The 22,331-nt window shown below is 30.4% G+C and overlaps 1 protein-coding gene across 1 annotated transcript; it reads left to right on the forward strand.

The window, feature by feature from the left end:
- Nucleotides 1–4,162: 4,162 nt before the first annotated feature.
- Nucleotides 4,163–5,925, forward strand: LOC107418931 (presenilin-like protein At2g29900). Its single transcript, XM_016027632.4, has one exon. It carries the CDS (start codon nucleotides 4,497–4,499, stop codon nucleotides 5,832–5,834), a length of 1,338 nt encoding a protein of 445 aa, XP_015883118.3. The 5' UTR covers nucleotides 4,163–4,496; the 3' UTR covers nucleotides 5,835–5,925.
- Nucleotides 5,926–22,331: the final 16,406 nt, after the last annotated feature.

Genomic DNA, 22,331 nt, shown 5'->3' on the forward strand with positions numbered 1-22,331 from the left:
TCCATTTTAGTTGTAGAAAATAATCATTTTGGTCTATCTCAATAGAATTGAAAATCTCATCCTTTAACTTCGATTTTGTGCATCTTTTTCCAACAGAAACTATTATGTTTTTACCATTTTGATACTCCCAATGACCACCATCATTTCGCACCAATGTTCCATCTTATAAAACCATAATTATAATATCATCATCTTCTTTTTCTCTACAAAATTAACTAAATAACGTTAAACTAAATTACTAAATTTATCAAAATATGAATAATACTAAGCAAACATATTAACTATCTCAAAAAAATCAATTCTTTATTTTTTATTTTACTTTTTTGGCCAAATCTAACATTTTCCTATAGTTAGAGCGGAAAACTAACGAAAACTGACAACGAGTAGAAAATGGTGGAAGTTCATCTTTTGTGCCAATTTTCCTACGGTTTACTCATTTTCACAAATTTGCAATTCTACAAAAATTTTCCCTACTTTTCATGCCATATGAAACCTAAATACCTTTAAATTCAAATATAACAGCTCATAAATTAATTATTACATATCTATATTTAAAAATCCTTAAAAAATACCAATACATTTAACATAATAATGTAGAATTTTAAAGAAAGAAAAAAAAATATTTTACCTGAGTTTAGCTTCAAAAGTGAGAAAATACGAAAAAAAAAAAAAAAAAAAGAAAGAAAGAAAGTAAAAGAGCAGATGCGAAGGAGAACAAGCTCAGTGAGAATATTTTTTTAGGTGAAACCCATTTATTTGAGAAAGGAGGAAAAAGGAAAAGGGAAAAACATTTGGTAACTTTCAACTTTAGCCAAGGGCATTTCCATCCATAGTTGGCTAATTTTTTTTTTTTAAATTACTATTTTTCAATTTTTTGTCCAGGTAGTGGCTATTTTTCAAAAAAAAACCCAACAAAATATTCTCAGGCTTTTAAGGTCTTGGTGAATCATAACAACATGATGACAATGCGATATGATGTTATGAAACTATTTTACAAGAGAAGGCTATAGGTTCCAACACCATACGGTTAATGACTTGGTCATAGAAGGTAAATAGTTTGACAAAGCTTGGCAACAACGGTGAGAGACCTTCGTTTTCAAAGACATTGAAGATTCTAAGGATGTTTGGATGAGACGCTAAAAATCTTTGGTTCTTTTTGAGAAGGGCTTATCAATTATCTTGCAAGTGACAAATTCATCGGAGTCAAAACAAAGAGCTCGAAAAATGGTGTCGAAGCAACCTCGGCCTATTTCTTAGAACAATTTTTTTTTTTTGGGAAAACTATTTCTTCAAATATTTTTTTTTAAGAATTTTTTTTTTAATAGTTGTAGGCATTTTTGAGAGATTCACACATTAGAAATTTTTTTTTTTTTGGGTGGGGGGGCGGGTTGATTTGGTGAGTCTGTGCTTTGGGTTTTCATAGGTTTTTGTCTTTTGCTTTTTTCTTTTTTTTTTTTTTTAAAGGTATGGGTTTTGATAAGTTATTATATATATATATATATATATATATATATATATGTATATATATATATATATATATATATGAGATTTACTGCAGAGTGAGAAACTTTGCACGTTATGGAGTAAAAATCGTGAGAAGGAGACGTTTGACATTAACTTTACCTGAAGTACCTACAAAGACTTTTTTTGTGAGATTAATGAAACAGTGCGCACCATTTACACAAGAACAAAAAAAAAAAAAAAACTGCAGAGACTTCTTTTCTTGGTTTAATGAAACGGTGTGTGGCACCCATTTTCAACCAAAAACCAAAAAAAAAAAAAAAAAAAAACGCAGCTCCAGCTCCAGAAAAGATACCCAAAAATAATAATAATAATTTGAAAAATAAAAGGATGGAAATTCAACATCAAAGTAGAAAAAAACACAAGAAATTAATCACACCAGTCACATCCTATGAAATTAATCATTTCTGCGTTCATATCTAAGCATTATTTTCCTTTCTGCGTCCATCTCTAAGCATTCAGCATGAAAAAAAAAATGAAAAAAAAGTCTAAGCATTTAGATCGAAAAATGCAGAGTGAGAGAGGAAGAGAAGGAACCTAAAAGTGGCTATGTTGCTGGAGGTGCTGGGCGGCATAGAGGAACACATTGGCGGCAGAGAAGAACGAGGTTGAGCTTAAGCTGCTCGAGCTGGAGCTGATTTAAGGATTCTGAAGCTGGAGCTGCGGGTTCTTCTCTACTGTTTTTTCATTTTTCTTTTTTTCTTTTTTTTTTTTTGGTTGAAAACCGATGCCACACACCATTTAAATAAACCAAGAAAAGAAGTCTCTACATTTTTGTGTTGAAAAGAAGTCTTTGCAATTTTGTGTTTTTTTTTTTTTTTTTTTTGGTTGAAAATGGGTGCCATGCACCGTTTCATTAAACCAAAAAAAGAAGTCTTTGCAGTTTAGTTTTTTTTTTTTTTTTTTGGTAAATGGGTGCGCACCATTTCATTAATCTCATAAAAGAAGTCTCTGCAGGTACTTCAGGTAAAGTTAACGGCAAACATCACCTTCTCATGATTTTCACTCCATAATGTGTGGACTTTCTTACTCTACAGAAAATCTCATATATATATATATATATATATATATTATGTTTTAAGAGTTATCATATAAATATAAAAATATTTTTTTTAAAGTAATGGTCATTATATCATTGGCTAAGATGTGTACATATATATATATATATATATATGTTTGAGAAAAAGATATATAAAGAGACACCAAAATATTTATAAAATTTATTCATCGAGTGACACATGTTAAAATAATATTTTTGTCATATTTATATTAGAAAAAAAATGAATCCTTTAATAGATAAATAAATTTTAAAAAAATAAACTACTTAAATATTATTATATCATCTACCACATCATTGGATAAATAAATATAGTAAATATTTTAATAATTTTAGTATTATTGTTATTATATATATATAAGTTTTATGTTATTTACCAAAAAAAAAAGTGTTTTCAGTTTACATTTTAATTTTTTTAAAAGAAAGAAAAAGTAATTTTTTTATAATTATTATTAGATCTTATCTTTTCCTTGTAGAAAAATATTTTTTTAATTAAAGTTTTGTTTATTAACAACTAAAAAAGCCATAGTTATCACATAGCTCTCTTATGAAATAAAGAATTTGTTTATTTTTTTGGCTTATCTAATTAAAATTAACATTTGGCCAAAAAAATTAAAACTAGCATATGGTTTAAGTAACATTAACTAAAGAGAAGCTCCAATTACATCACCAAATGAACTTTATATAGTTCCATTATAAATTTATATTTTTATCGCATTTAAAATTATTATTAAGGATATTTATTAATTAAATATATATGTGTTAAAAAATATAGGATTGAAAATTTGAAATAAATATATTTAGAAGTATGCGATTGAACGTTTTTAGATATAAATATTTCAAATGTGTCTAGAAGTATACGACTGAACATTTTAAATACAATCAGATGTATGGAAATAAACATTTTCATAGACGAATATCTCAAATATGTTTAAACGTATACGATTGAACATTTCAAATATATTCAGAAGTAGATGACTAAATGTTTTTAGAGATATTTATGATTTTGAAATCAAATACTCCAACGAATATATTTTTCCATCGTCCAAAAATGTTTTAACCGAAAAAAAAAAAATTTGTGGACTTTTCATACTGATCAATTTCATCCAAAAATATTGTAAAGAGTTTTCATAGAATGATGTTTAATTTGTAAATGATTTGTGGATAAAAAAATTATTTTTTGGCTTAGTTAAAATTGTATGAACTGTCACTATTTTAGGTATTAAAAATATTATATAAATTTTTTTTATATTTTTTATGTATGTAAATAATAATATATATAAAAAAAGGTATAGAGTTTTTTCTTTTTTTTTAATTATGAATAGAATTTCTTTTAACTAAAATTTTGCAAATTAATCATATTTTTATATTAAAAAAATTGAAAAAAAAGAATAATAATTTAATTTGTTAAAGGTGGAAATGTAATTTATGCAACCATTTCGAAGGTATAAAAGTAATTTTAGCTAGTAAAAAGGAGAAAGTAATAGTTTCGAAACAACATGGACTCCAGTTAAATTGTCCAAAAATAAAATAAAAAATAAAATAAAATAAATCAAGGGTTAAATCAGATATGAAAGATTGCAATTGAAATTAATCTTTAAAATAAAGAAGATAACCAGGAATTTTTGTAGCTAGGAGTGAACAGTACAGTGTGTTGAGGAAAGTGGGGGAAGTGAATTGAGAGATGATACGCTGAAGCAAATTCATTCGTTTCATCTCCTTGGCCTGGAATTTGTCATTCTCTTGCAATTTCAAACAACCAAGATGGACGGTTGAGAAAACTCTTCCCTATCACAATTTAGGTTGACCAAGAACCAGAGCTCCAAAATTTTCTAAGAAAAAACCTAACAAAATCCACCAAGATCCATCAATCAAAACTCCTCCAAGTTTCAAAATTGATCCATTTTTTGAATACCCAATGGCCCAAAACCCAAGAAGCACAAGCATTCTTGAATCTCTGGGCGAAGAGATTGTCAGAATCGTGGCACCGGTCTCAATCTGCATGTTCATGGTGGTAATCTTGGTTACTGTTCTGAGCTCTGATTCTTCGCCTTCATCTACAGTGATGACAATTGCCGACATAGCTTTCAGCGAGACCGACTCAGACTCCTCATGGGACAAATTTGTAGGTGCCCTTTTGTACTCCCTTTTGTTTGTGGCTGTTACCACTATTATCACATTCATTTTGGTCCTCCTTTTCTATTTTAGATACACCAAGTTCTTAAAAATTTACATGGGTTTCTCTGCTTTTCTAGTTCTGGGCTTTATGGGTGGTGAAATTGCCTTGTTTCTGATTGATGACTTTTACATCCCTGTTGATTCCATAACATTTCTGCTACTTTTGTTTAACTTTGCTGTTGTGGGTGTTTTAGCTGTCTTCATGTCAAAAATGCCAATTTTAGTAACACAAGGATATTTAGTTATTATTGGAATGTTGGCTGCTTATTGGTTTACTCTTTTGCCTGAGTGGACTACTTGGGTGCTACTGGTTGCAATGTCATTATATGATCTTGCTGCGGTTTTATTGCCTGTTGGGCCTTTGAGACTCTTGGTGGAGCTTGCAATGTCTAGGGATGAAGATATTCCTGCTTTGGTTTATGAAGCTAGGCCAGTGAATCATCATGATTCAACTGCAAGGAGTGGTGTAGTCCAGAGGAGGCTATGGAGAGATAGAAGAAATGAGAATTCAAATGTTGGTACTGATTCCAATTTGAATCCTAACTTGGTTTGTGGTGAAAGTGGGAATTCTGGATCAAACACAAACTTGAATGTCAATGAGACTGCACATTCAAATCCAAACCTTGGTACCAATGATAGCGACCACAGTGATACAAGAGTCGTAAGAGTTGAAGAGCGGCAGATTTCAGATACGAATGCAGAGCTTTCTGCTCCTTTACTTGATCATAGAACAAATGTACGGCAGCTGGGACAGGAAGCTGCTGCATCAAGTGAACATTTGATACTGGAGGGAATTGGGTTGGGGTCATCTGGTGCAATTAAGCTGGGGCTTGGTGACTTTATCTTCTATAGTGTATTGGTTGGGAGGGCGGCAATGTATGATTATATGACAGTGTATGCTTGTTATCTTGCAATTATAGCCGGTCTTGGTATCACTTTGATGCTATTGTCTTTATATCAGAAAGCACTGCCGGCTCTTCCAGTGTCTGTACTCCTAGGTGTATTTTTCTATTTCTTGACCCGATTTTTACTTGAAGTTTTTGTTGTACAATGTTCTTTGAACCTTGTGATGTTCTAGCAATATTTATTTGTTGTTACTGATTAATGCTCAAAAACAAAATCATAGAGCGTCAGAATATCAATGAAATGCACGACATAATCGTAACTTAGAGTCTTTGTACCAGTGATTGCATATTGGAATGCTATTTCATTTAGCATACTTGGTATGGAAATTTTATTAAAATTGCAAAGTTAAGGCTGCACGTTTATGGTTTGTGACTCTCTATTTCAACTTTCAAATATTGAGTTCTTCAAATTAGCAAGAAATTCAAAGACGGCAAAGGCTGGGAAAATAGAGCATATGAAGAGGATTTTTGTGAATTCTCACATGAAAATGAAGTGGGATTGTCTTTGTGGAAGAAAGTTTTCTTAAGGAAAAATAAATTTGAGGAATACAGAGCTTAAGCTTTCAAGTGTAGTTGCTAATTTGGTTCAGTTTCACACTCTGGAGAAGTAAAACTAGATTGTATTAATTGCTAACTTAATAGTGATGTGGCTGTACCCCTGGATATGTGACTGAATGTTGGTTCTTTTGGCTGGCCTTTGTATTTAAAAGGTATCATCTCTTGTTCTTTACTATATTTTAGCATAATCAGCAACCAGTACTGTATTTGATTCTGAAATGTATGCTACGTAATTCGTATGACAGATATTAAATATATTCTTAATTGCCATTTTACTCAATTTTTGCTTTTTATAATCCACTGCTGTACACTACAGACTAACAGAAGGAAGCTTTTCTTCTGGAAAACTTCTGGTTCTGTCAACCTGTCCCTTAAATTTTGTTAGCTAATATATTTAAGAGATATTTTATATAATATGGCTACTATATACTATCGAGAAGAAGCTTTCATCCTCTTTATATTACCTTTTAAGCAATTTACCTAAGTATCTTATAGCTAGAAATGCAACAGGTTTTAGAAAGAATGATGGTTTTGTTTCTATTTAAACAAAGACGTATTTAAAGATGAGGTCAAAGAAAAAAACTGACCTTGTAATCCTGTTCTTGGAGAAGCAGTTTGAGCTTTTGTTACATTTAGACTAAAGAGTAGTTTGTATTGTGAATTTTACATTCATAAAGGAAATAGTGGGGAATGAAACTTTAATCTGTCAGTACTTTGACGTGCATGATGAAATCACCCTTTAGCTTCCAGTACCTCAAAGCTGTGAAAGGCTGTGGGTATAGATTTTTCTCAAAACCATCCAATATAAAGGCATTTTCAGGATCATTCCTCAATAGCCATTTCAGTGCTAGCACATAGAGAGTGAAAAATGCATTTATGGTAATTAATTTTAAACAACTTCCTTTCTTTTTTTTTTCCCTGTGTGTTAAAGGTTGGAAGATGGGTTGGGTATAGAATTTGAAAGATACTAAATCTAAAAGGTATGGTAAAATGTATCATGTATTTCAAGAAGAGAAATTTTTTTTAGAGAAATGATGGGTCCCAAATTCAGTTTTCCAATACAAAACAGTACAAGGGCTAAAACAATTTTGTCTGTAAGAATAGCTGGATTCACCATTAGTAGACAATGCCAAATTCATGAGAAGAACTAGTCTTGGTCTTCCTGGCGAAACTAGGGACCAGCGCTTTAAATAATATAATTTTTAAAAATTCAGTGTAACATTTTAACAAAAATAGACAGAGAGATCTTTTTTCTTTTTTTTTGGGGGTAATAAAAAGGGGGGTTATATTAACCAAAACGGAAGCAAAATACATAGAACCGACCAAGAACAGATGGAGGGAATTAACCACTCTCCTTGTTAATCTCCTCAACAAAAGTTCTAGGAAATAAATAGTGGGGCACAACGCCTGACCAACCATTAGACAGACCCCAACAAGCGATACAGTAAGCTAGTTTATTATTGTTTCTTAGGATCCAAGCAAAACAGACAGAGGTCAAATTTGAACATAAAGCTAGACTTTCCTTAATAAAACCTAATGCTGACCAGTGTAAATAGACAGAGAGGTCTTGAACTACGTTATAGAAACTCCTATACTATACAGAACCAATTCCATCAGTAGTACTGTAGCTGGAGTACAGTTTAGTTTGCAAGTCAATCTCTAAGTTCTAAACAGCTCATAGAGATTTTGTCAATTATTTTATCTGATATTCTAACTGCAGGTATGGAAAAAACGATGACACAGGTAATGGCTTTGAATTTTGAAATTAATCTTTAAGATATTTTCAAATTAATTGATTGTTGTTACTCTATAACCATGGATTCCAAAGCTATTGAATTTTACAAAAACCTTAATTAAGGTACAAATGAGGAAAAATTAATCCCATCAGCTGATCCATCTCAGCTATTCTTTTTCAAATCCCTTTCAAAAAGCATGTTTATGCATGATACGCATGTAGCTTGGTTTTCATATAGACTTGGAACGGCCTTTGTATATTTTTGTATTCTTATTATTATTGGTTGTGGAAGTTGAATGCTTTTGATTATTCAAACCTGGCTGCTCTATTAAATTGACAGTTTGTAGCTAATATGAAAGCGAAAATGCCAAGTCTAATCGCCATCTGATTGTCATTTGGGCCTCAATTTGTACATGTCAACAAAAACGAGTATAAATTCATGAATCAGTTAAGGCTTCCAGCTTGTTCAAGAATTTTCTATCTTATTTCTCTCTTTTGCTTTTTGCTAATGTTAAACAAAATGTTTTCCAACACTGTTGCTCTTACAAGAAGAAGAAACAAGATAAGTATGAAAACTACTTTTCCTTGCAGGTAGAATAGTCATTGTTGTTATAATTTAGGAAATAGAAAAATCCGCAAAAAAGTATAAATTTTATATACTTTTGTGAAATCCATCTTGAAATCCACGTAAAGGAAACTTTTTATATACCATGTGAAATCCATCATGACCCAATAGCCCAAACTTTTTTTTTTTTCAATTCAACTATATTTCTTTTAACTAAATAACAATTCAGAAAACATTCATGTAAATGAACTTGTGGTGCTGGTAGAGAATGTGAAACAATAATGATCTTCTTAATGGCAGAATTAGTCCAGAATTTAATTTATTTGAGCCTTAGAAAATGCAGTTAGACACACCCTATTCATAGAAGTTTGATCTGTTCCCACTCGCTGAGAGGCTGCTTTCAACAAAGGGAATTTGTATTGCTCTTCTATAATGGGAAAACTACAAAATACCCTCTTAATCTTCATTCATGATTCGATTTGTCCTCTATTTTTTACTTTTTTTAATTAAATCCCACCTGAAATATTGCGTGTCATTCTTCGAAAAATAAAATAAAAACTATTGCATGTTGCCAAATTGCCAAATCTTTAATTTTTTTTTTTCTTCTAACTTATAATTTTTGATGAAATTAACGCACTAGTATTTAAATTGGTTACTCGAATAACCAATATATGTATTCAGTTTCAAGACTTTTTTTTTTTTTTTGGGGGGGGGGTAAATCCTGTTTCAAGACTTATTTCATCAATAAAGTTCTCTTTTGATGATTTCTAGAAAAAATAAATAAATTAAAGTTCTCTATTGGGTCACCAAAAAAAAAAAAAAAATCAGCACCGTTGCACTTTACATCTTGAAATTTTTTTTTCTGTTTTTTGCAATTTGCACCCTGAACTCATAAAACTTACAAAAATTTTCAAATATAAAGTAATAAAAACATTAAAAATATAATTAAAGAGGATTATTTTTAATTAATAAGTTAGTAAAAAATTTAAAATTGCAAATGGAATTTTTCAAACATAAAAATAAAAATATTTACGTATAATAAATATTCTAAAAAATAAATAGATAAAAACCAAAAAAATTCAATATGCAGAAAAAAAAATAAAAAAAATATTCAAAACATAAAAAAATAATAATTTGAGCATATTTAAAGATTAGAAAAAGAAACATAAAGACCTACAGAAAAAAAATTTGATCAAGTATGTTTAAAATATAATTCCCAAAAACAACTATTTCTAAAATATAAAAGAAAACTTTGAAAAATTATTTTTATATAATACGTTCTTTAATTTGTTATATATATTTTTCATATTTTGAAGTAAAATTTATCATAAAATTTTGTTATTTATAATATTTTATAAAAAATATTTTATTGGTATTATAAAATTTAATAATAATATATTACTTATAAAATATTATTGCTAATTTTTTAAATTTTTTTAATATTTATCATAAATATTAATTCATAATTTATATTTAAATTATTATAAAAATGTAATAACATATTATTATAAAATATGATATAAAAAATTTTTATTATATTTTATAAAATATTTTGTAATATTATAATAAAATTTAACAACAATATTGATGCGAATCCGCTTATGCCTGCACAACCGATGACCCGCTGAGGTGCGGACCAGGTACAAATGAAGATCGGACCAGTCATTACGACTCAAGCTAAGAGGTTTAGGGACAACCTTACTGCCTTTATCCAGGGAGTAATTCATACTCAAGATAGCTTGTCTATACCCGAAGATCCAAGACCTGTTTTGACCATACAAATGGTGGGAGCCGATACGATCCCGAATAACTGTTTTGGTGCATTTATGGATTTCGGACGGCGGAAAATGGGGTCAAATCTTCTTGAATTCACTTGATATCACTAAGAAGTCATGGGAACTGGTCAAGGCTAAAGCTAAGCTAGTCATTTAAGTGGTGTGCGCATGAGAGAGAAATTGGTTGGGTTTTGTTGTATTTTCTGCGGACTTTACTGTATTTTGTTGAGTTGTCTTTTTCTCTTTCCTCCAAGCAAGGGCAACGTGTAGGCTTCATAATTAGCCTATTTGGCATCCTACAAAGCATATGGAAGCTAATTTGGAGTTTAAATTGGTCAAAGATTGGTCAAAATCAACTTAGTCAAAAAGATAATATTTTAGTTTCCTAATTTGGTTACTACTTTTTGTTTTAAGAAACTACCTTTACTTTCTGGTTTTTATTTATTTATTTGGTAGACAAATAAGTTTAGGAAAGTTATTATTTTATTATTTTCATTATAAATTAATTAATTCCTAATTCAAAATAAAGAAATTAATTAATCAAAATTAGATTAGGACAGGAGGAGACTGTCGGCCATATTAGAAATCTTCATTGCATGGCCGGTTTTACCTATTCTTTTGTTTTCTCTTAGCCTATAAAAGGGCTTATTTTTATTTTTGTGGAAGAACACACCATTAATAATATTCAGAATTTATTTTGTGAGATTGAATTTCTTTTTATTCTTTTGAACACCTAAAACACCATTAGTGAATGAGTGTTGTAGTTTCACTTATTAATAGGAAATCCATCATCTATTGTGGCATTTTTATTGTACCAAGGGTTCTAATCCCAGGTTGGTTAGTGGTCAAGATAACCATTAGAACTTGAACATAATTGATCCAGGCTAATATAATACGAGTTTAGGCGTAGGTCGTCCTAGGTTCGTATCATTTGGTATTAGAGCCGAATTTTGTTTAGGTTTGATCTATCTTTATTTGCTTTATTTGTTTTTGTGTTATTCTGCAATTTTAGCATTAGGTTAAGGTTTCTTCTATCATCATACACGTTTTGCATATTTAAAAGAAAAAAATGCATTCCTAGTCAAATTAGGTTTTCCTTGTTTTACTGTATTTTTGTTTCCTAATTTGTTGGTTGTCTTTCATTATTGTTCTTGTTAATTTCGGTTTTTGTTGATTTTTCTTTGCTGTTTTAGTCTTAAATATTTGCATTCATATATTTAACAAAAAAAAAAAAAGGCCGAACAGATATAAAAAATAAAATAAAAAACTACACTTTTGTATTTTGTTGGAGGTCACGAGCTTGGTGATTATTTGGTGTTGGAATTGCAATTTGGGTGTTGATTTTTACTACTGCAGGTGTTTTATGTTCTGTGAGTAAAAAAGAAAAAAAATAAGAAAAGCTGAATTAAAAAAAAAAATTCAGTCTGTTGAATTTGGTGTTGAAATTTGTTGCTGGAAATTTCTTGTAGCTATTGTTTTGTTGATTATTTATTCAATATTTGGAGTTGCTGGATATTTGAATTTTGGGTGCTTAAATTATTGGATTAAAATTAGTTAAAGGAATTGATACAAAACTAGAATTACAAGAACAACAACCAACACTACTCTTTAATTTTGTTCAAATTGATTCTTGTTTGAGTTTGAATTTTTTTCTCTAAAATTTCATTCTTGGATTATTAATTTCTTACCATCTAGTTCAGTTCTTATTAATTCCAAAAGTTTCTTGTTGATTTGCCTTATTTTGCCTAGAAAAGCCGAAAACTAGATTTCGCCAATTCATTCGGTATTGCTTGCTCTTGCTACTGTTTTTTTGATAAGTTAAATTAAAATATATTTGTGATCAAATTGCTGTTTTATGGGTGTTTTAATTAGAACTTTGAGATAATTCATTGAGTGGAAAAATGCAAGAGTGCGTGAGCTTAAAAAAGGGTAAAAGTCGAAACTAGTGTAAAAACACGAATGTCGAGATCTTGATTGAGTGAAACATGTGAGGGAGTGATTTTTGGTGAGAATATGTTTTATTTTACATTATTTATACTAACATGGCAGATTCAAGGTTGAGGAGAGGAGATCCACCACTAAGAATTAATGAAAAAGAATCCATAAGATTCCATGGTGATTCCCGAGCTACAGGGAGTGGTGAGCAAACGGACATGAAGACTGTCTTGGAACAATTGCAGCAGATAAATGCTCAATTTGACCACATAAATCAAAGGATGGACATAATAGAAACATCTTATGGTGGTCCAAATTTGAGGCAAGAGTGCCATGGAGGTCGAGGTCGAGATCGAGGAGGCCGTGGACGACCTAGAGAGGAGTTTAAAGAGAAAAATTTTGGAGATGATTTCGAGGAAGGAATGGATGAAACACTCGCTGTCCAAGAGAGGCTAGGCTGTGGGAGGCATAGGAGAGACGAGGTAGATGATGATCTTAGCAACATCAAGTTAACCATACCACCTTTCATGGGGGAAAGTGACTTCGATTTCCATAACTATTCGGAGGCTAAGAAGGTGAAATTGGCAGCAATGGAATTTGGCCATTATGCACTCAAATGGTGGACCAATGAGCAAAATGCTCGAAGAAGGGTAGGTGATGAATTAATCACTACATGGCGACAAATGAAAGGAGCCATGAGGAAACGGTTCGTACCATCACACTATCATAGGTTGCTACATCAAATACTTCAATCTTTATCTTAAGGAACTAGGTCCATGGAGGATTATTACAAGGAGATGTAGATGCATATGATGAGATTAAGTATGAATGAAGATAGAGAAGCAACCATAGCAAGGTTTCTTGGTGGTTTGAATCGTGAAATAGCCAATCAAGTAGAATTGCAACAATATATGGAATTGAAGGAGATGTTGCATGTGGCTATTAAATTAGACCATTAATTCAAGAGGAGGGGTACAAGCTCATGGTTTGGAGGTGTTTCAAGCAGCAGATGGACAAAATCAACTAGTTGGAGAAGCAACCCCACGTTCAAACCAAGGCTAAAACCGAATCAAGGTGAAGGAAGTGCCATTTGGCCAAGGAAAGATAACCAAGCCGACCTTGTTCAAGCACACAAATCTGAAGATAAATCTGATCCTAAACCTTCAAGGACTAGAGATATTGTTTGCTTTAAGTGCCAAGGATGAGGACACATCGCTAGCCAATGCCCGAATAGAAAAATCATGGTGTTAAAGGACAATGGTGAGTTGAAGTCCTATAGTGATGAAGCTAAAATTGAGATCGAGCATGAAGAGAAAGAAATTGAAGATGAAGCCAAAACCCTAAAGGCTTCAAATGTCGAATTAAGCTTAGTTGCAAGGAGGGTCCTTACTGTATACAAATATGAGGATCAAATTCAAAAAGAAAGCATCTTCCACACCCGATGCGAAATTCAAGGTAACATATGTAGTATGATTATAGATAGTGGAAGTTGTGCAAATATAATTAGTAGCATGGTAGTTGATAAATTAGACTTAACAACAATTAAACATCCAAAACCATATAGATTACAATGGCTTAATGATAATGGTGAGATGAAAGTGAATAAACAAGTCAAAGTAAAATTTAGCATAGATAAATATGTGGATGTTGTGTTGTGTGATGTTGTGCCTATGCATGCTGGTCATATATTGTTGGGGAGGCCATGGCAATTTGATAAAGATGCCATACATTATTGGAGAGAGAACTCTATTATTTTTAATCTTAAAGGCAAGAAGGTTAAGCTGGAGCCATTGAACCCGAAGGAGATTTCTAGAAACCAATTACAAATGCAACAAAGGAAGGAAGCTGAGAAGCTCAAAGAAAAGGCTAGTATGTCACCAACGGTTTCACCATCCATTCAAGAGGGAAAAGGTGAGCTTGCTATCCAAGGTAAGTCCTCTAAAACTCAGGTTGAGTGGAAAAATTTCAACAAACCTGAGAGTGAGAATGTAACACCCCGTCCCAAAGTACAACGGAAATTTTCCAACTTTGACCGTTGACTTTGATTTTGACCGTTGACCCAAAGGGTCAAAAGTTAACTTTTTGTTCCGGTTGGAATTCTAGGTTGACTGAGGTACCGTTACGAAGTACACGTTGGCACGAGTTCATAAACTAGTAGCACGTCGAAAACGGAGCTACGGTTTGAAAGTTATGAGCAAAACAAGTTGAGGTCCAAACTGTCCAATGGTGCCCGAGTTGACTTTTTATTCATGCAAGGTAGAGCTTTGACTCATGCATGGTTGTGAAGTACTAGTCGATACGAGTCCGTAGACTAGCGGCACGTCCGATTTGGACATGTGGTTTGAAAGTTATGGACCTGTAGAGTTTTTTAAATATTATATTATTTTAATATTATTTTTAAACGTATAACGATGTGCCATGTGTGACTTAATAAATGTGATCATGTGTCACCATGGTAAGGTACCACATGTCAACCGTGTTTAATATCAAATTATTTTATTATTGTTGTTTTATGTAATAATATTATTTTTAATATTATTTAATTAATTTTAAATTATTTCTTTTTATTTCTTTTTTCTTTTTCTTTTTCTTTTTCTTTTCTTCTCCCCACGTGGGAAAAAAAGGCCACGGGGGCCTGTTCTTCTTCCTCCTTTTCTTCTTCTTCTTTTCTTCTTCCTTTCCTTTTCTTTCTCCCTCTCGGCCTCACCGTATTTTCAAATTCCGGCCACCCATAAGCTACACGCGTCGGCCATAGACGTAGACCACACGCCGGCGAGCTGACCAGCCAAATTTGGAGACCGGCCGGCCGGCGACGCGCCCAGATCGGGCCGGTGAAGTCGCGGCGGCGAGTTGAAATTTTTCTGGCGATTCTCGCCGTTTCCGGCCAGCCCAGTCCAAATTGCCACCCCTCTCTCCCTATTTTAGGTCCTCTAAGTCTAAATATGGCCTCCAATTTCCAAAATTCGAAGCGGTTTGCGAGATACGAGGAATTGAATCGCGACCGAAACTTTCCGGCCAAATTCTAGCCACCACAGGTAGAATTGGGGTCGATGGAGACCGGTAATGCGATCCTCGTTCCACGAGCTTCGATTCGGAGCACGGGTGAGTCGTGGAATTGATCCCATAGTGGATCATGGTTTAATTGCGTGCTCCAAGTACCAGGTTGTCGGTATTCATCCGGAGCGGACTTGATCTTCATCGCTGTCTTAGTTCGTGAAGTATCATGTTCTTCCTTTATTGCAGTTGTGATATTTCTTTCATCCACATTATATTCTATACTTAGTAGTACTTCATGAAGCTCTTTATACTGTATGGGACACTTATGTATTTATTATGCACTGGATTATTGTTATTTATTTTGAAGTGCTGAAATTTGTGGAATCAACTTGTAGTATCGTGGGAGGATAAGGGGATGTTTATAGAAGTGTGTTTTCAGTGCAGGAATTTGTGGTAAGTCCATCCCTTAGGGGAGGTTCTGCCGGATTTTCCATAGGAGGGTCCGGTAGGGTTTCCCTGGGATCAGGGTTTGTCTAGGGTTCCGGTGAGAAATTTTGGACGGGTCCTGACAGAGAAACTTGGAGAAAAATCCAAGTGTGATGCAAAATTCAATGAAACCATGAGTGAGAAAGGAAAAGGAAGAAAATAAAGGAAAAATAAAAATTTTTATTTGAGTTTTGGGATGTTAATAAAGCTATTTTGAATGAGAAATCATTGCTGGTCATGAATTATAAAGATGCTTATTTAAAAATGCTTTTGTTGTATAGAACTTTATCTGCCTTGTTGAGAGTTTTATTTTGTGGAAATTTAAAATTTAGGAACAGATTATTTGCTAACTTTAAAAAGTGTAATTTTTGCCATAATGAGCATGTATTTTTAGATTTTTTTATGATAGTGTTTGATCCAAGAGACTTGAATTGGTTGCACTTATGAAATGAGAAGTTTCCAAAACATAGAAAGTTAAAGCTTATGCCTTGTGTGGATGGACATTTTCAAGTGTTGGAGCGGATTAACGAGAATACCTCAAAACTTGATTTAATAGTTGAGTATGATATTAGTGCCACATTTAATGTTGCTGATTTATCTCCTTTTGCTACGAATGAAGATCTTGATATAAGAACAAATCCTTTTCAAGAGGAGGGGAATGCTGCGAATCACCTGTGCCCGCACAACCGATAACCCGTTGAGGTGCGAACCCGATACGAATGAAGACTGGGCCGATCGCTACAGCTCAAGCTAAGAGGTTTAGGGAAAACTTTGCTGCCTTTATCTAGGGAGTAATTCATACTCAAGAGGGTTTGTCCATACCTGAAGATCCAAGACCTGTTCTGAGCATATAAGTGGTGGGAGCCAATACGAACCCGGATAACGGTTTTGGTGCATTTATGGATTCCGGGCAGTAGAAAATGGGGTCAAATCTTCTTGAATTCACTTGACATCACTAAAAAGTCATGGGAACTGGTCAAGGCCAAAGCTAAGCTGGTCATTTAAGTGGTGTGCGCATGACAGAGAAATTGGCCAGATTTTTGTTGTATTTTCATCTGGCTTTACTGTATTTTGCTGAATTGGCTTTTTCTCTTTCCTCCAAGCAAGGGCAATGTGTGGGCTTCATAATAAACCTATTTGGCATCCTACAAAGCATATGGAAGCTGATTTGGAGCCTAAATTGGTCAAAGTCAACTTAGTAATAAAGATAGTATTTTAGTTTCCTAATTTGGTTTCTACTTTTTTTTTTTAGGAGATTACCTTTATTTTTTGGTTTTTATTTATTTATTTGCTGGACAAATAAGTTTAGGAAAGTTATTATTTTATTATTTTCATTGTAAATTAATTAATTCCTAATTCAAAATAAAGGAATTAATTAATCAAAATTAGATTAGGAAAGGAGGAGACTTTCGGCCATATTAGGAATCTTCATTGCATGGCTAGTTTTACCTATTATTTTGTTTTCTCTTAGCCTACAAAAGGGCTTATTTTTATTTTTGTGGAAGAACACATCATTAACAATATTCAAAATTTATTTTGTGCGATTGAATTTCTCTTTGTTCTTTTGAACACCTAAAACACCATTAGTGAATTAGTTTTTTAGCTTGCCTTATTAATAGGAAATCCATCACCTATTGTGGCATCTTCATTATAACAAAGTTTCTAATCGCATATTGGTGAAGGGTTAAGGTGACCATTAAAACTTGAATATAATTAGATCCGGGCTAATATAATACGGGTTTAGGCACAGGTCGTCCGAGATTCGCATCAAATATTATTTATAAAATATTAATTTTAATTTTTAAAATTTTTTAAGTATTTTTTATAAATATTAATTTATAATTTATAAAATTTATTTTATAAAAATAAATTAAATTTTATAAATATTTATGAATAATAAAAATTAATTTGTTTTATAAAAATATTCATTTATAAAATTTATTTGTTATTTATAATATTTTATTTTATATAAAAATATTGTTAAATTATTTTATAAAAAATTATAAAATAAAAATGATATTTTACAAAATTTGGTTATATTGTTAACAAATATAAATATAAATATTTATATACAATAAATAAAAGAATATGCTTTATAAAAATAAATTTTCAAAATTTTCTTTTATAATTTGGAAATACTTGATCACTTTTTTTTATAGGTCTTTATGTTTTTCTAATCTCTAAATTTTTCACAAATTATTATCTCTATTTTTTAAAAAAATTGCATTTTCATTTTTATAATAAACTATGTAATTTTTTTACATATTCAAAATTTTTATTTCATATTTATTTATTTATTTTTAAGAATATTTATTTTATTAAAAAAATTTTGAGAATTATATATGCAATTTTTTAAAATTTTTTTACTAACTTATCAGAAAAATAATAATCCTCTTCAATAATTTTTTTTTATTTTTCATTACTTTTTTCTTGAAATTTTTACAATCTGCATCTTAAATTATATAAAATTATACTTTTATACACTCGTTTCCATTTAATATTTAACAGGATTTAATATTTAACAGAATGACCGATAATGCAAAAAAATTTGTAAGTTTGGATGCAAATTGTCAAAAATAAAAATAAAAATCTTTAGAATATAAAATGCCGCAATTCAAAAAAATTTAAAGTACGATGATGACAATTTTCCAAAAAATAAATATAATATAAATCATAACTTTCCTTTTTTGAAAATCATGTCATAGTAAACTGGAAAATTGTTTTAAAAAAAAAAATTATCGGGAAAATTGAAACATAGAAGAAAGTAGAGAATCACCCAACTATTAGATAAATTAGTGAAATTATTATTATTTTTATTTTTATTAAGGATATGGGATTGCAAGTCAAATAATTATTTGAAAATATGATAGTTCTGTAATTAAATTGTGCCTAAAAAGACAATCTAGCTAGGATTTTCCATGTTCTCCTCTCTCTAATCTTTCTCTAATTCTGCCCTTATCCATCTCTTTCTAATCCCTTCATCTATTTTTCTCCCCTCTTTCTTCACATTATTCCACAATTTCATCAAATTCTATCCATTTATTTTCTCTCTCTTTCTCTTTATGTTGTTGTCATTCGACAGCTAGTATTATGAGGGATTTTGTCATTACAGCTCACCTTTGAAAAATCCAAAATCGACTCATAAAATTATATCACAGCTCACCTTTTCAAAATCCGAAAACGACTCATAAAATTATATTTTATCTTCTCGAAAGCAATTGCTTGATACCGAGGGATCAAATGTCAACCACAAAAATTTGTATACATACTTTTAGAAAATTGTTATATAAAAGTATAAAGGGACAATTTTAGTTTTATTCACGTGTTTTGATTTTTTATTTTTTTTCATATATTTCCCTCTTATTTTCTTTTTTCGTTTCAAATAATTGATTTAAATTAACAAAGTAAAAGACAAGATATCCATTTAATTAAAATACATTGATTGTGATAAGGAATTTTGACTTTTTTATCCTAGTAATTAGTTAGGTAGTATTTGTAATTATTATAGCCAGTTAATTTGCAGCTTTAATTTTAACACCTTAAAAAGAATTACTATCAAGAACACATAGGTCTTTTGATCTGCCTTAAATTGCCTTATTGGAATCACCCTCTAAGACATAGGGGTCCGTCAAAGATTTTAGGATCCATCCAAAAGAAAATCCAAGCAAAAAGATCCTATCCACATCCACATCATATGTTAAATTCTTCTTTTAAAATATAAACAAGAAAGAAAATGTTTTAATAAAATAAAATAATATAATAAAAACCTTGATAGGAAGATTACATGATTACAAACTTAAAAGTTTCAAAAACAAAAGTAATTGTTGGGTTTCTAAATAGGTACTATATTAGAACATATAATTGAGAGGAAGAAAGGGGAACAGAGGGATTTGGAATTGAATTATGTATTGCAGCAGATTTTAATGAAAGATAGAAAAATCTAAAGCAGTAACCAGTGTTTGGTAAGTAGCTTTATGAATTCAATAACAAGATGAATATTATTGTCTTTTCATTTTTAAAATTTTATATACAATAATCTCTTATATATTGAAAAGGAATAATTTATAAAGAATAGGAAACTAAAAAGGAAGTTTTTGAAAAAAAATCAAAATATAAAAACAAATATGAAAAATATTCAAACTACAAGATAAATTTGTATAATTATCCCATAAATAAAAGACCTTTGCCTCTACATTGTACTGGGAGACGAGAGACCCAAAACTGCAACCCCAAAATAAATTAATTGACAATACAGTTTCCCAAGTCAACTGCATTTGTTTTCTAGCCCTAAAATGCTCATCAAGTAAAAAAAGAAAAAATTACAAAATTTTCTTTCAATTTTTAACCCATGTTTCAATTTGCCATGTAAAAGTTTTCTGAAGTGATGAAACTAACCCACAATTTCCAAGCAAATTGCTTAAGTTTTGCATCCCCCATCCCAATGCAAAACATAAAAATAGAGTCATGGCATTGGCATAGTATCAAGTTGCCCTTTTTAAAAAAGAATTTGTTAGAATGTGATAAAATTAACCATCTAGTTTCAAATATATTGTTTATATATATACATCATAACTTGTTATGTGCTGCAAATAAGATGCAACTAAAAGAAGTTAAAAACATTAAGTAAAAGACGTTACGACTAAATAAAGTGCAACTAATGTAACGTTATAAATAAACAATAAAATAGATTTTGACTGGGAAACTACTTCTCAACAGGAAGCTAATTTTGACCAGCTAATCTCAACATTAAAAAATAAATAAATAAAAGAAAAATTTAATATCAAATTATAATTTTAAATAAATTCCAACATAGCCACTCTGGTTAAGAATGAATAAGGTAAAAAATGTGACACCCGATATGAGAAAATGCTTCACGTTTGAACTTTTGATCAAGTGGATTCCGTAGTTGACTTTTTTCTACGAGAAAAATTTTGCTTTGACCGAGGCACCATGATGAAGTACGCATCCACCTGAGTTCATAAATGAGTAATAATTCTATAAAAAAAAATGACCAAAATAATTCATTTTTGGGTGCTATCTTTTAATTTTTATTGATATTGATTTAAAAAAGTGATACTTTAGACATACATTTTCTACATAAACAATTAATTTAAATATTAGATATTTAAAATTTCATCATACTACCAAAAGAAAATAGAAAAAGAACAATTAGACATTAATGCAAGATAATTTGAAGGGGAAATTTCTTTTTTTCTTTTTTCTTTTTTAAATGTGATATTGAACAATAGAAACTACCAGTTTTCCCATTTTGCAAATAAATAGAAAGCGTGATTATTTTAATTCTCATATTTGCCCTTTTCATTTTGCCTTTCGAGCTTCTTGCTCCCACCCAGCTTCCAAATTATCCTTTTTGCAATATTCTATTGCCTCACTGTTTATGATGCAGCAACTTTTTCCTTTCCACTCAACTTTTCTCCTTTCTCTAACAATTTTGTATCGATCATTGCTATTTATTACTGTTAATAATATCACCAAATCTTTACTGATGTATAAAATTGTAATTAATTATATTTAAATTAATTTTAACTTTTAAAAAATTAAATTTTCACGTAGAAAAGTAAAATATTAATTAATCACTAACGCATATGCATGGATCCATTTATGATATTCATGGTAATGATAAATATCATTGTTTTTAATTTGTTAAGATTTATTTATTTTTTTATTTGAATAAATTATCTAATTTATAAATTATTCAAAAATTTTCATCATTCCGTGTGATTCAGAACATATCATGTGTAACTCGAATCCATATTTTTATGGACATAGATAAGAATGTTCAATTACTTTAGAATTTTGGAGATAAGTTGGATTTTAAAAGTTTTTGCTTAAGTTAATATGAAAGTATAAGTGATAACATAAATTGACTTTATAATATTGCTTAAATGGTTAAAATATTTTCTATAATATTTTTACTCACATTATTTTTCAAGTGATGAAGAAAAATAGTTCTCTTAGGTTTATTTTTGTTTCTTTAGAATTTTTTTTTTTTTATGTTGGAAATACTCTTTATTTTTTAATTTTGATATTTCCATATGTTGTTGATTTTTCTCTTCCTTATATGCGATGCTGCCTCTTTCAAATGTTGGAATGAAAAATAGTACAAAAACCATAATCTTGAGTTAGCATTTTTGAATGAATTGAAGATTTTTTTTTTCTATATTATCCATTAATATTTGTAATTAAATTGTGTGGAATTAATTTTTATCATTTATAGTATTATCCATTAATATTGCTTTTTTTTCCTCTTTATCCAAGAGTACTTATTAAATGATGTATTTTTTTTTTTAAATAAAATGATTTTCATGGCAAAAACAGAAGGTAAACCGTAACTGAGCAATGAAATAAAACAATTTATTCTATTTTTAATAAAAAAAGGTGTGCCGGAAAATGATTGGAGTCAAGTAAAAGGGCAATATGGGATATCAAAAAAATAATGTTTTTTAATTATTTAGAGTATTCCCAAGGAACTATTTAAGGTAAAAAAATATATTTTTTATAATAAAGAATATTTTTTAAAATAACTAGTAAAATTTGAAAATGTTCTTCAATAAATTTTCTATTTAAATTTTTTATTTTTATTTTTTTATAAACATTT

Source organism: Ziziphus jujuba, chromosome 2, assembly GCF_031755915.1.
Source record: "Ziziphus jujuba cultivar Dongzao chromosome 2, ASM3175591v1".
Lineage (NCBI taxonomy): Eukaryota > Viridiplantae > Streptophyta > Magnoliopsida > Rosales > Rhamnaceae > Ziziphus > Ziziphus jujuba.

Excerpts from the sequence above, each read along its gene's own strand:
- LOC107418931 (XM_016027632.4), top strand. The coding sequence starts at position 4,497 with ATGGCCCAAAACCCAAGAAGCACAAGCATTCTTGAATCTCTGGGCGAA.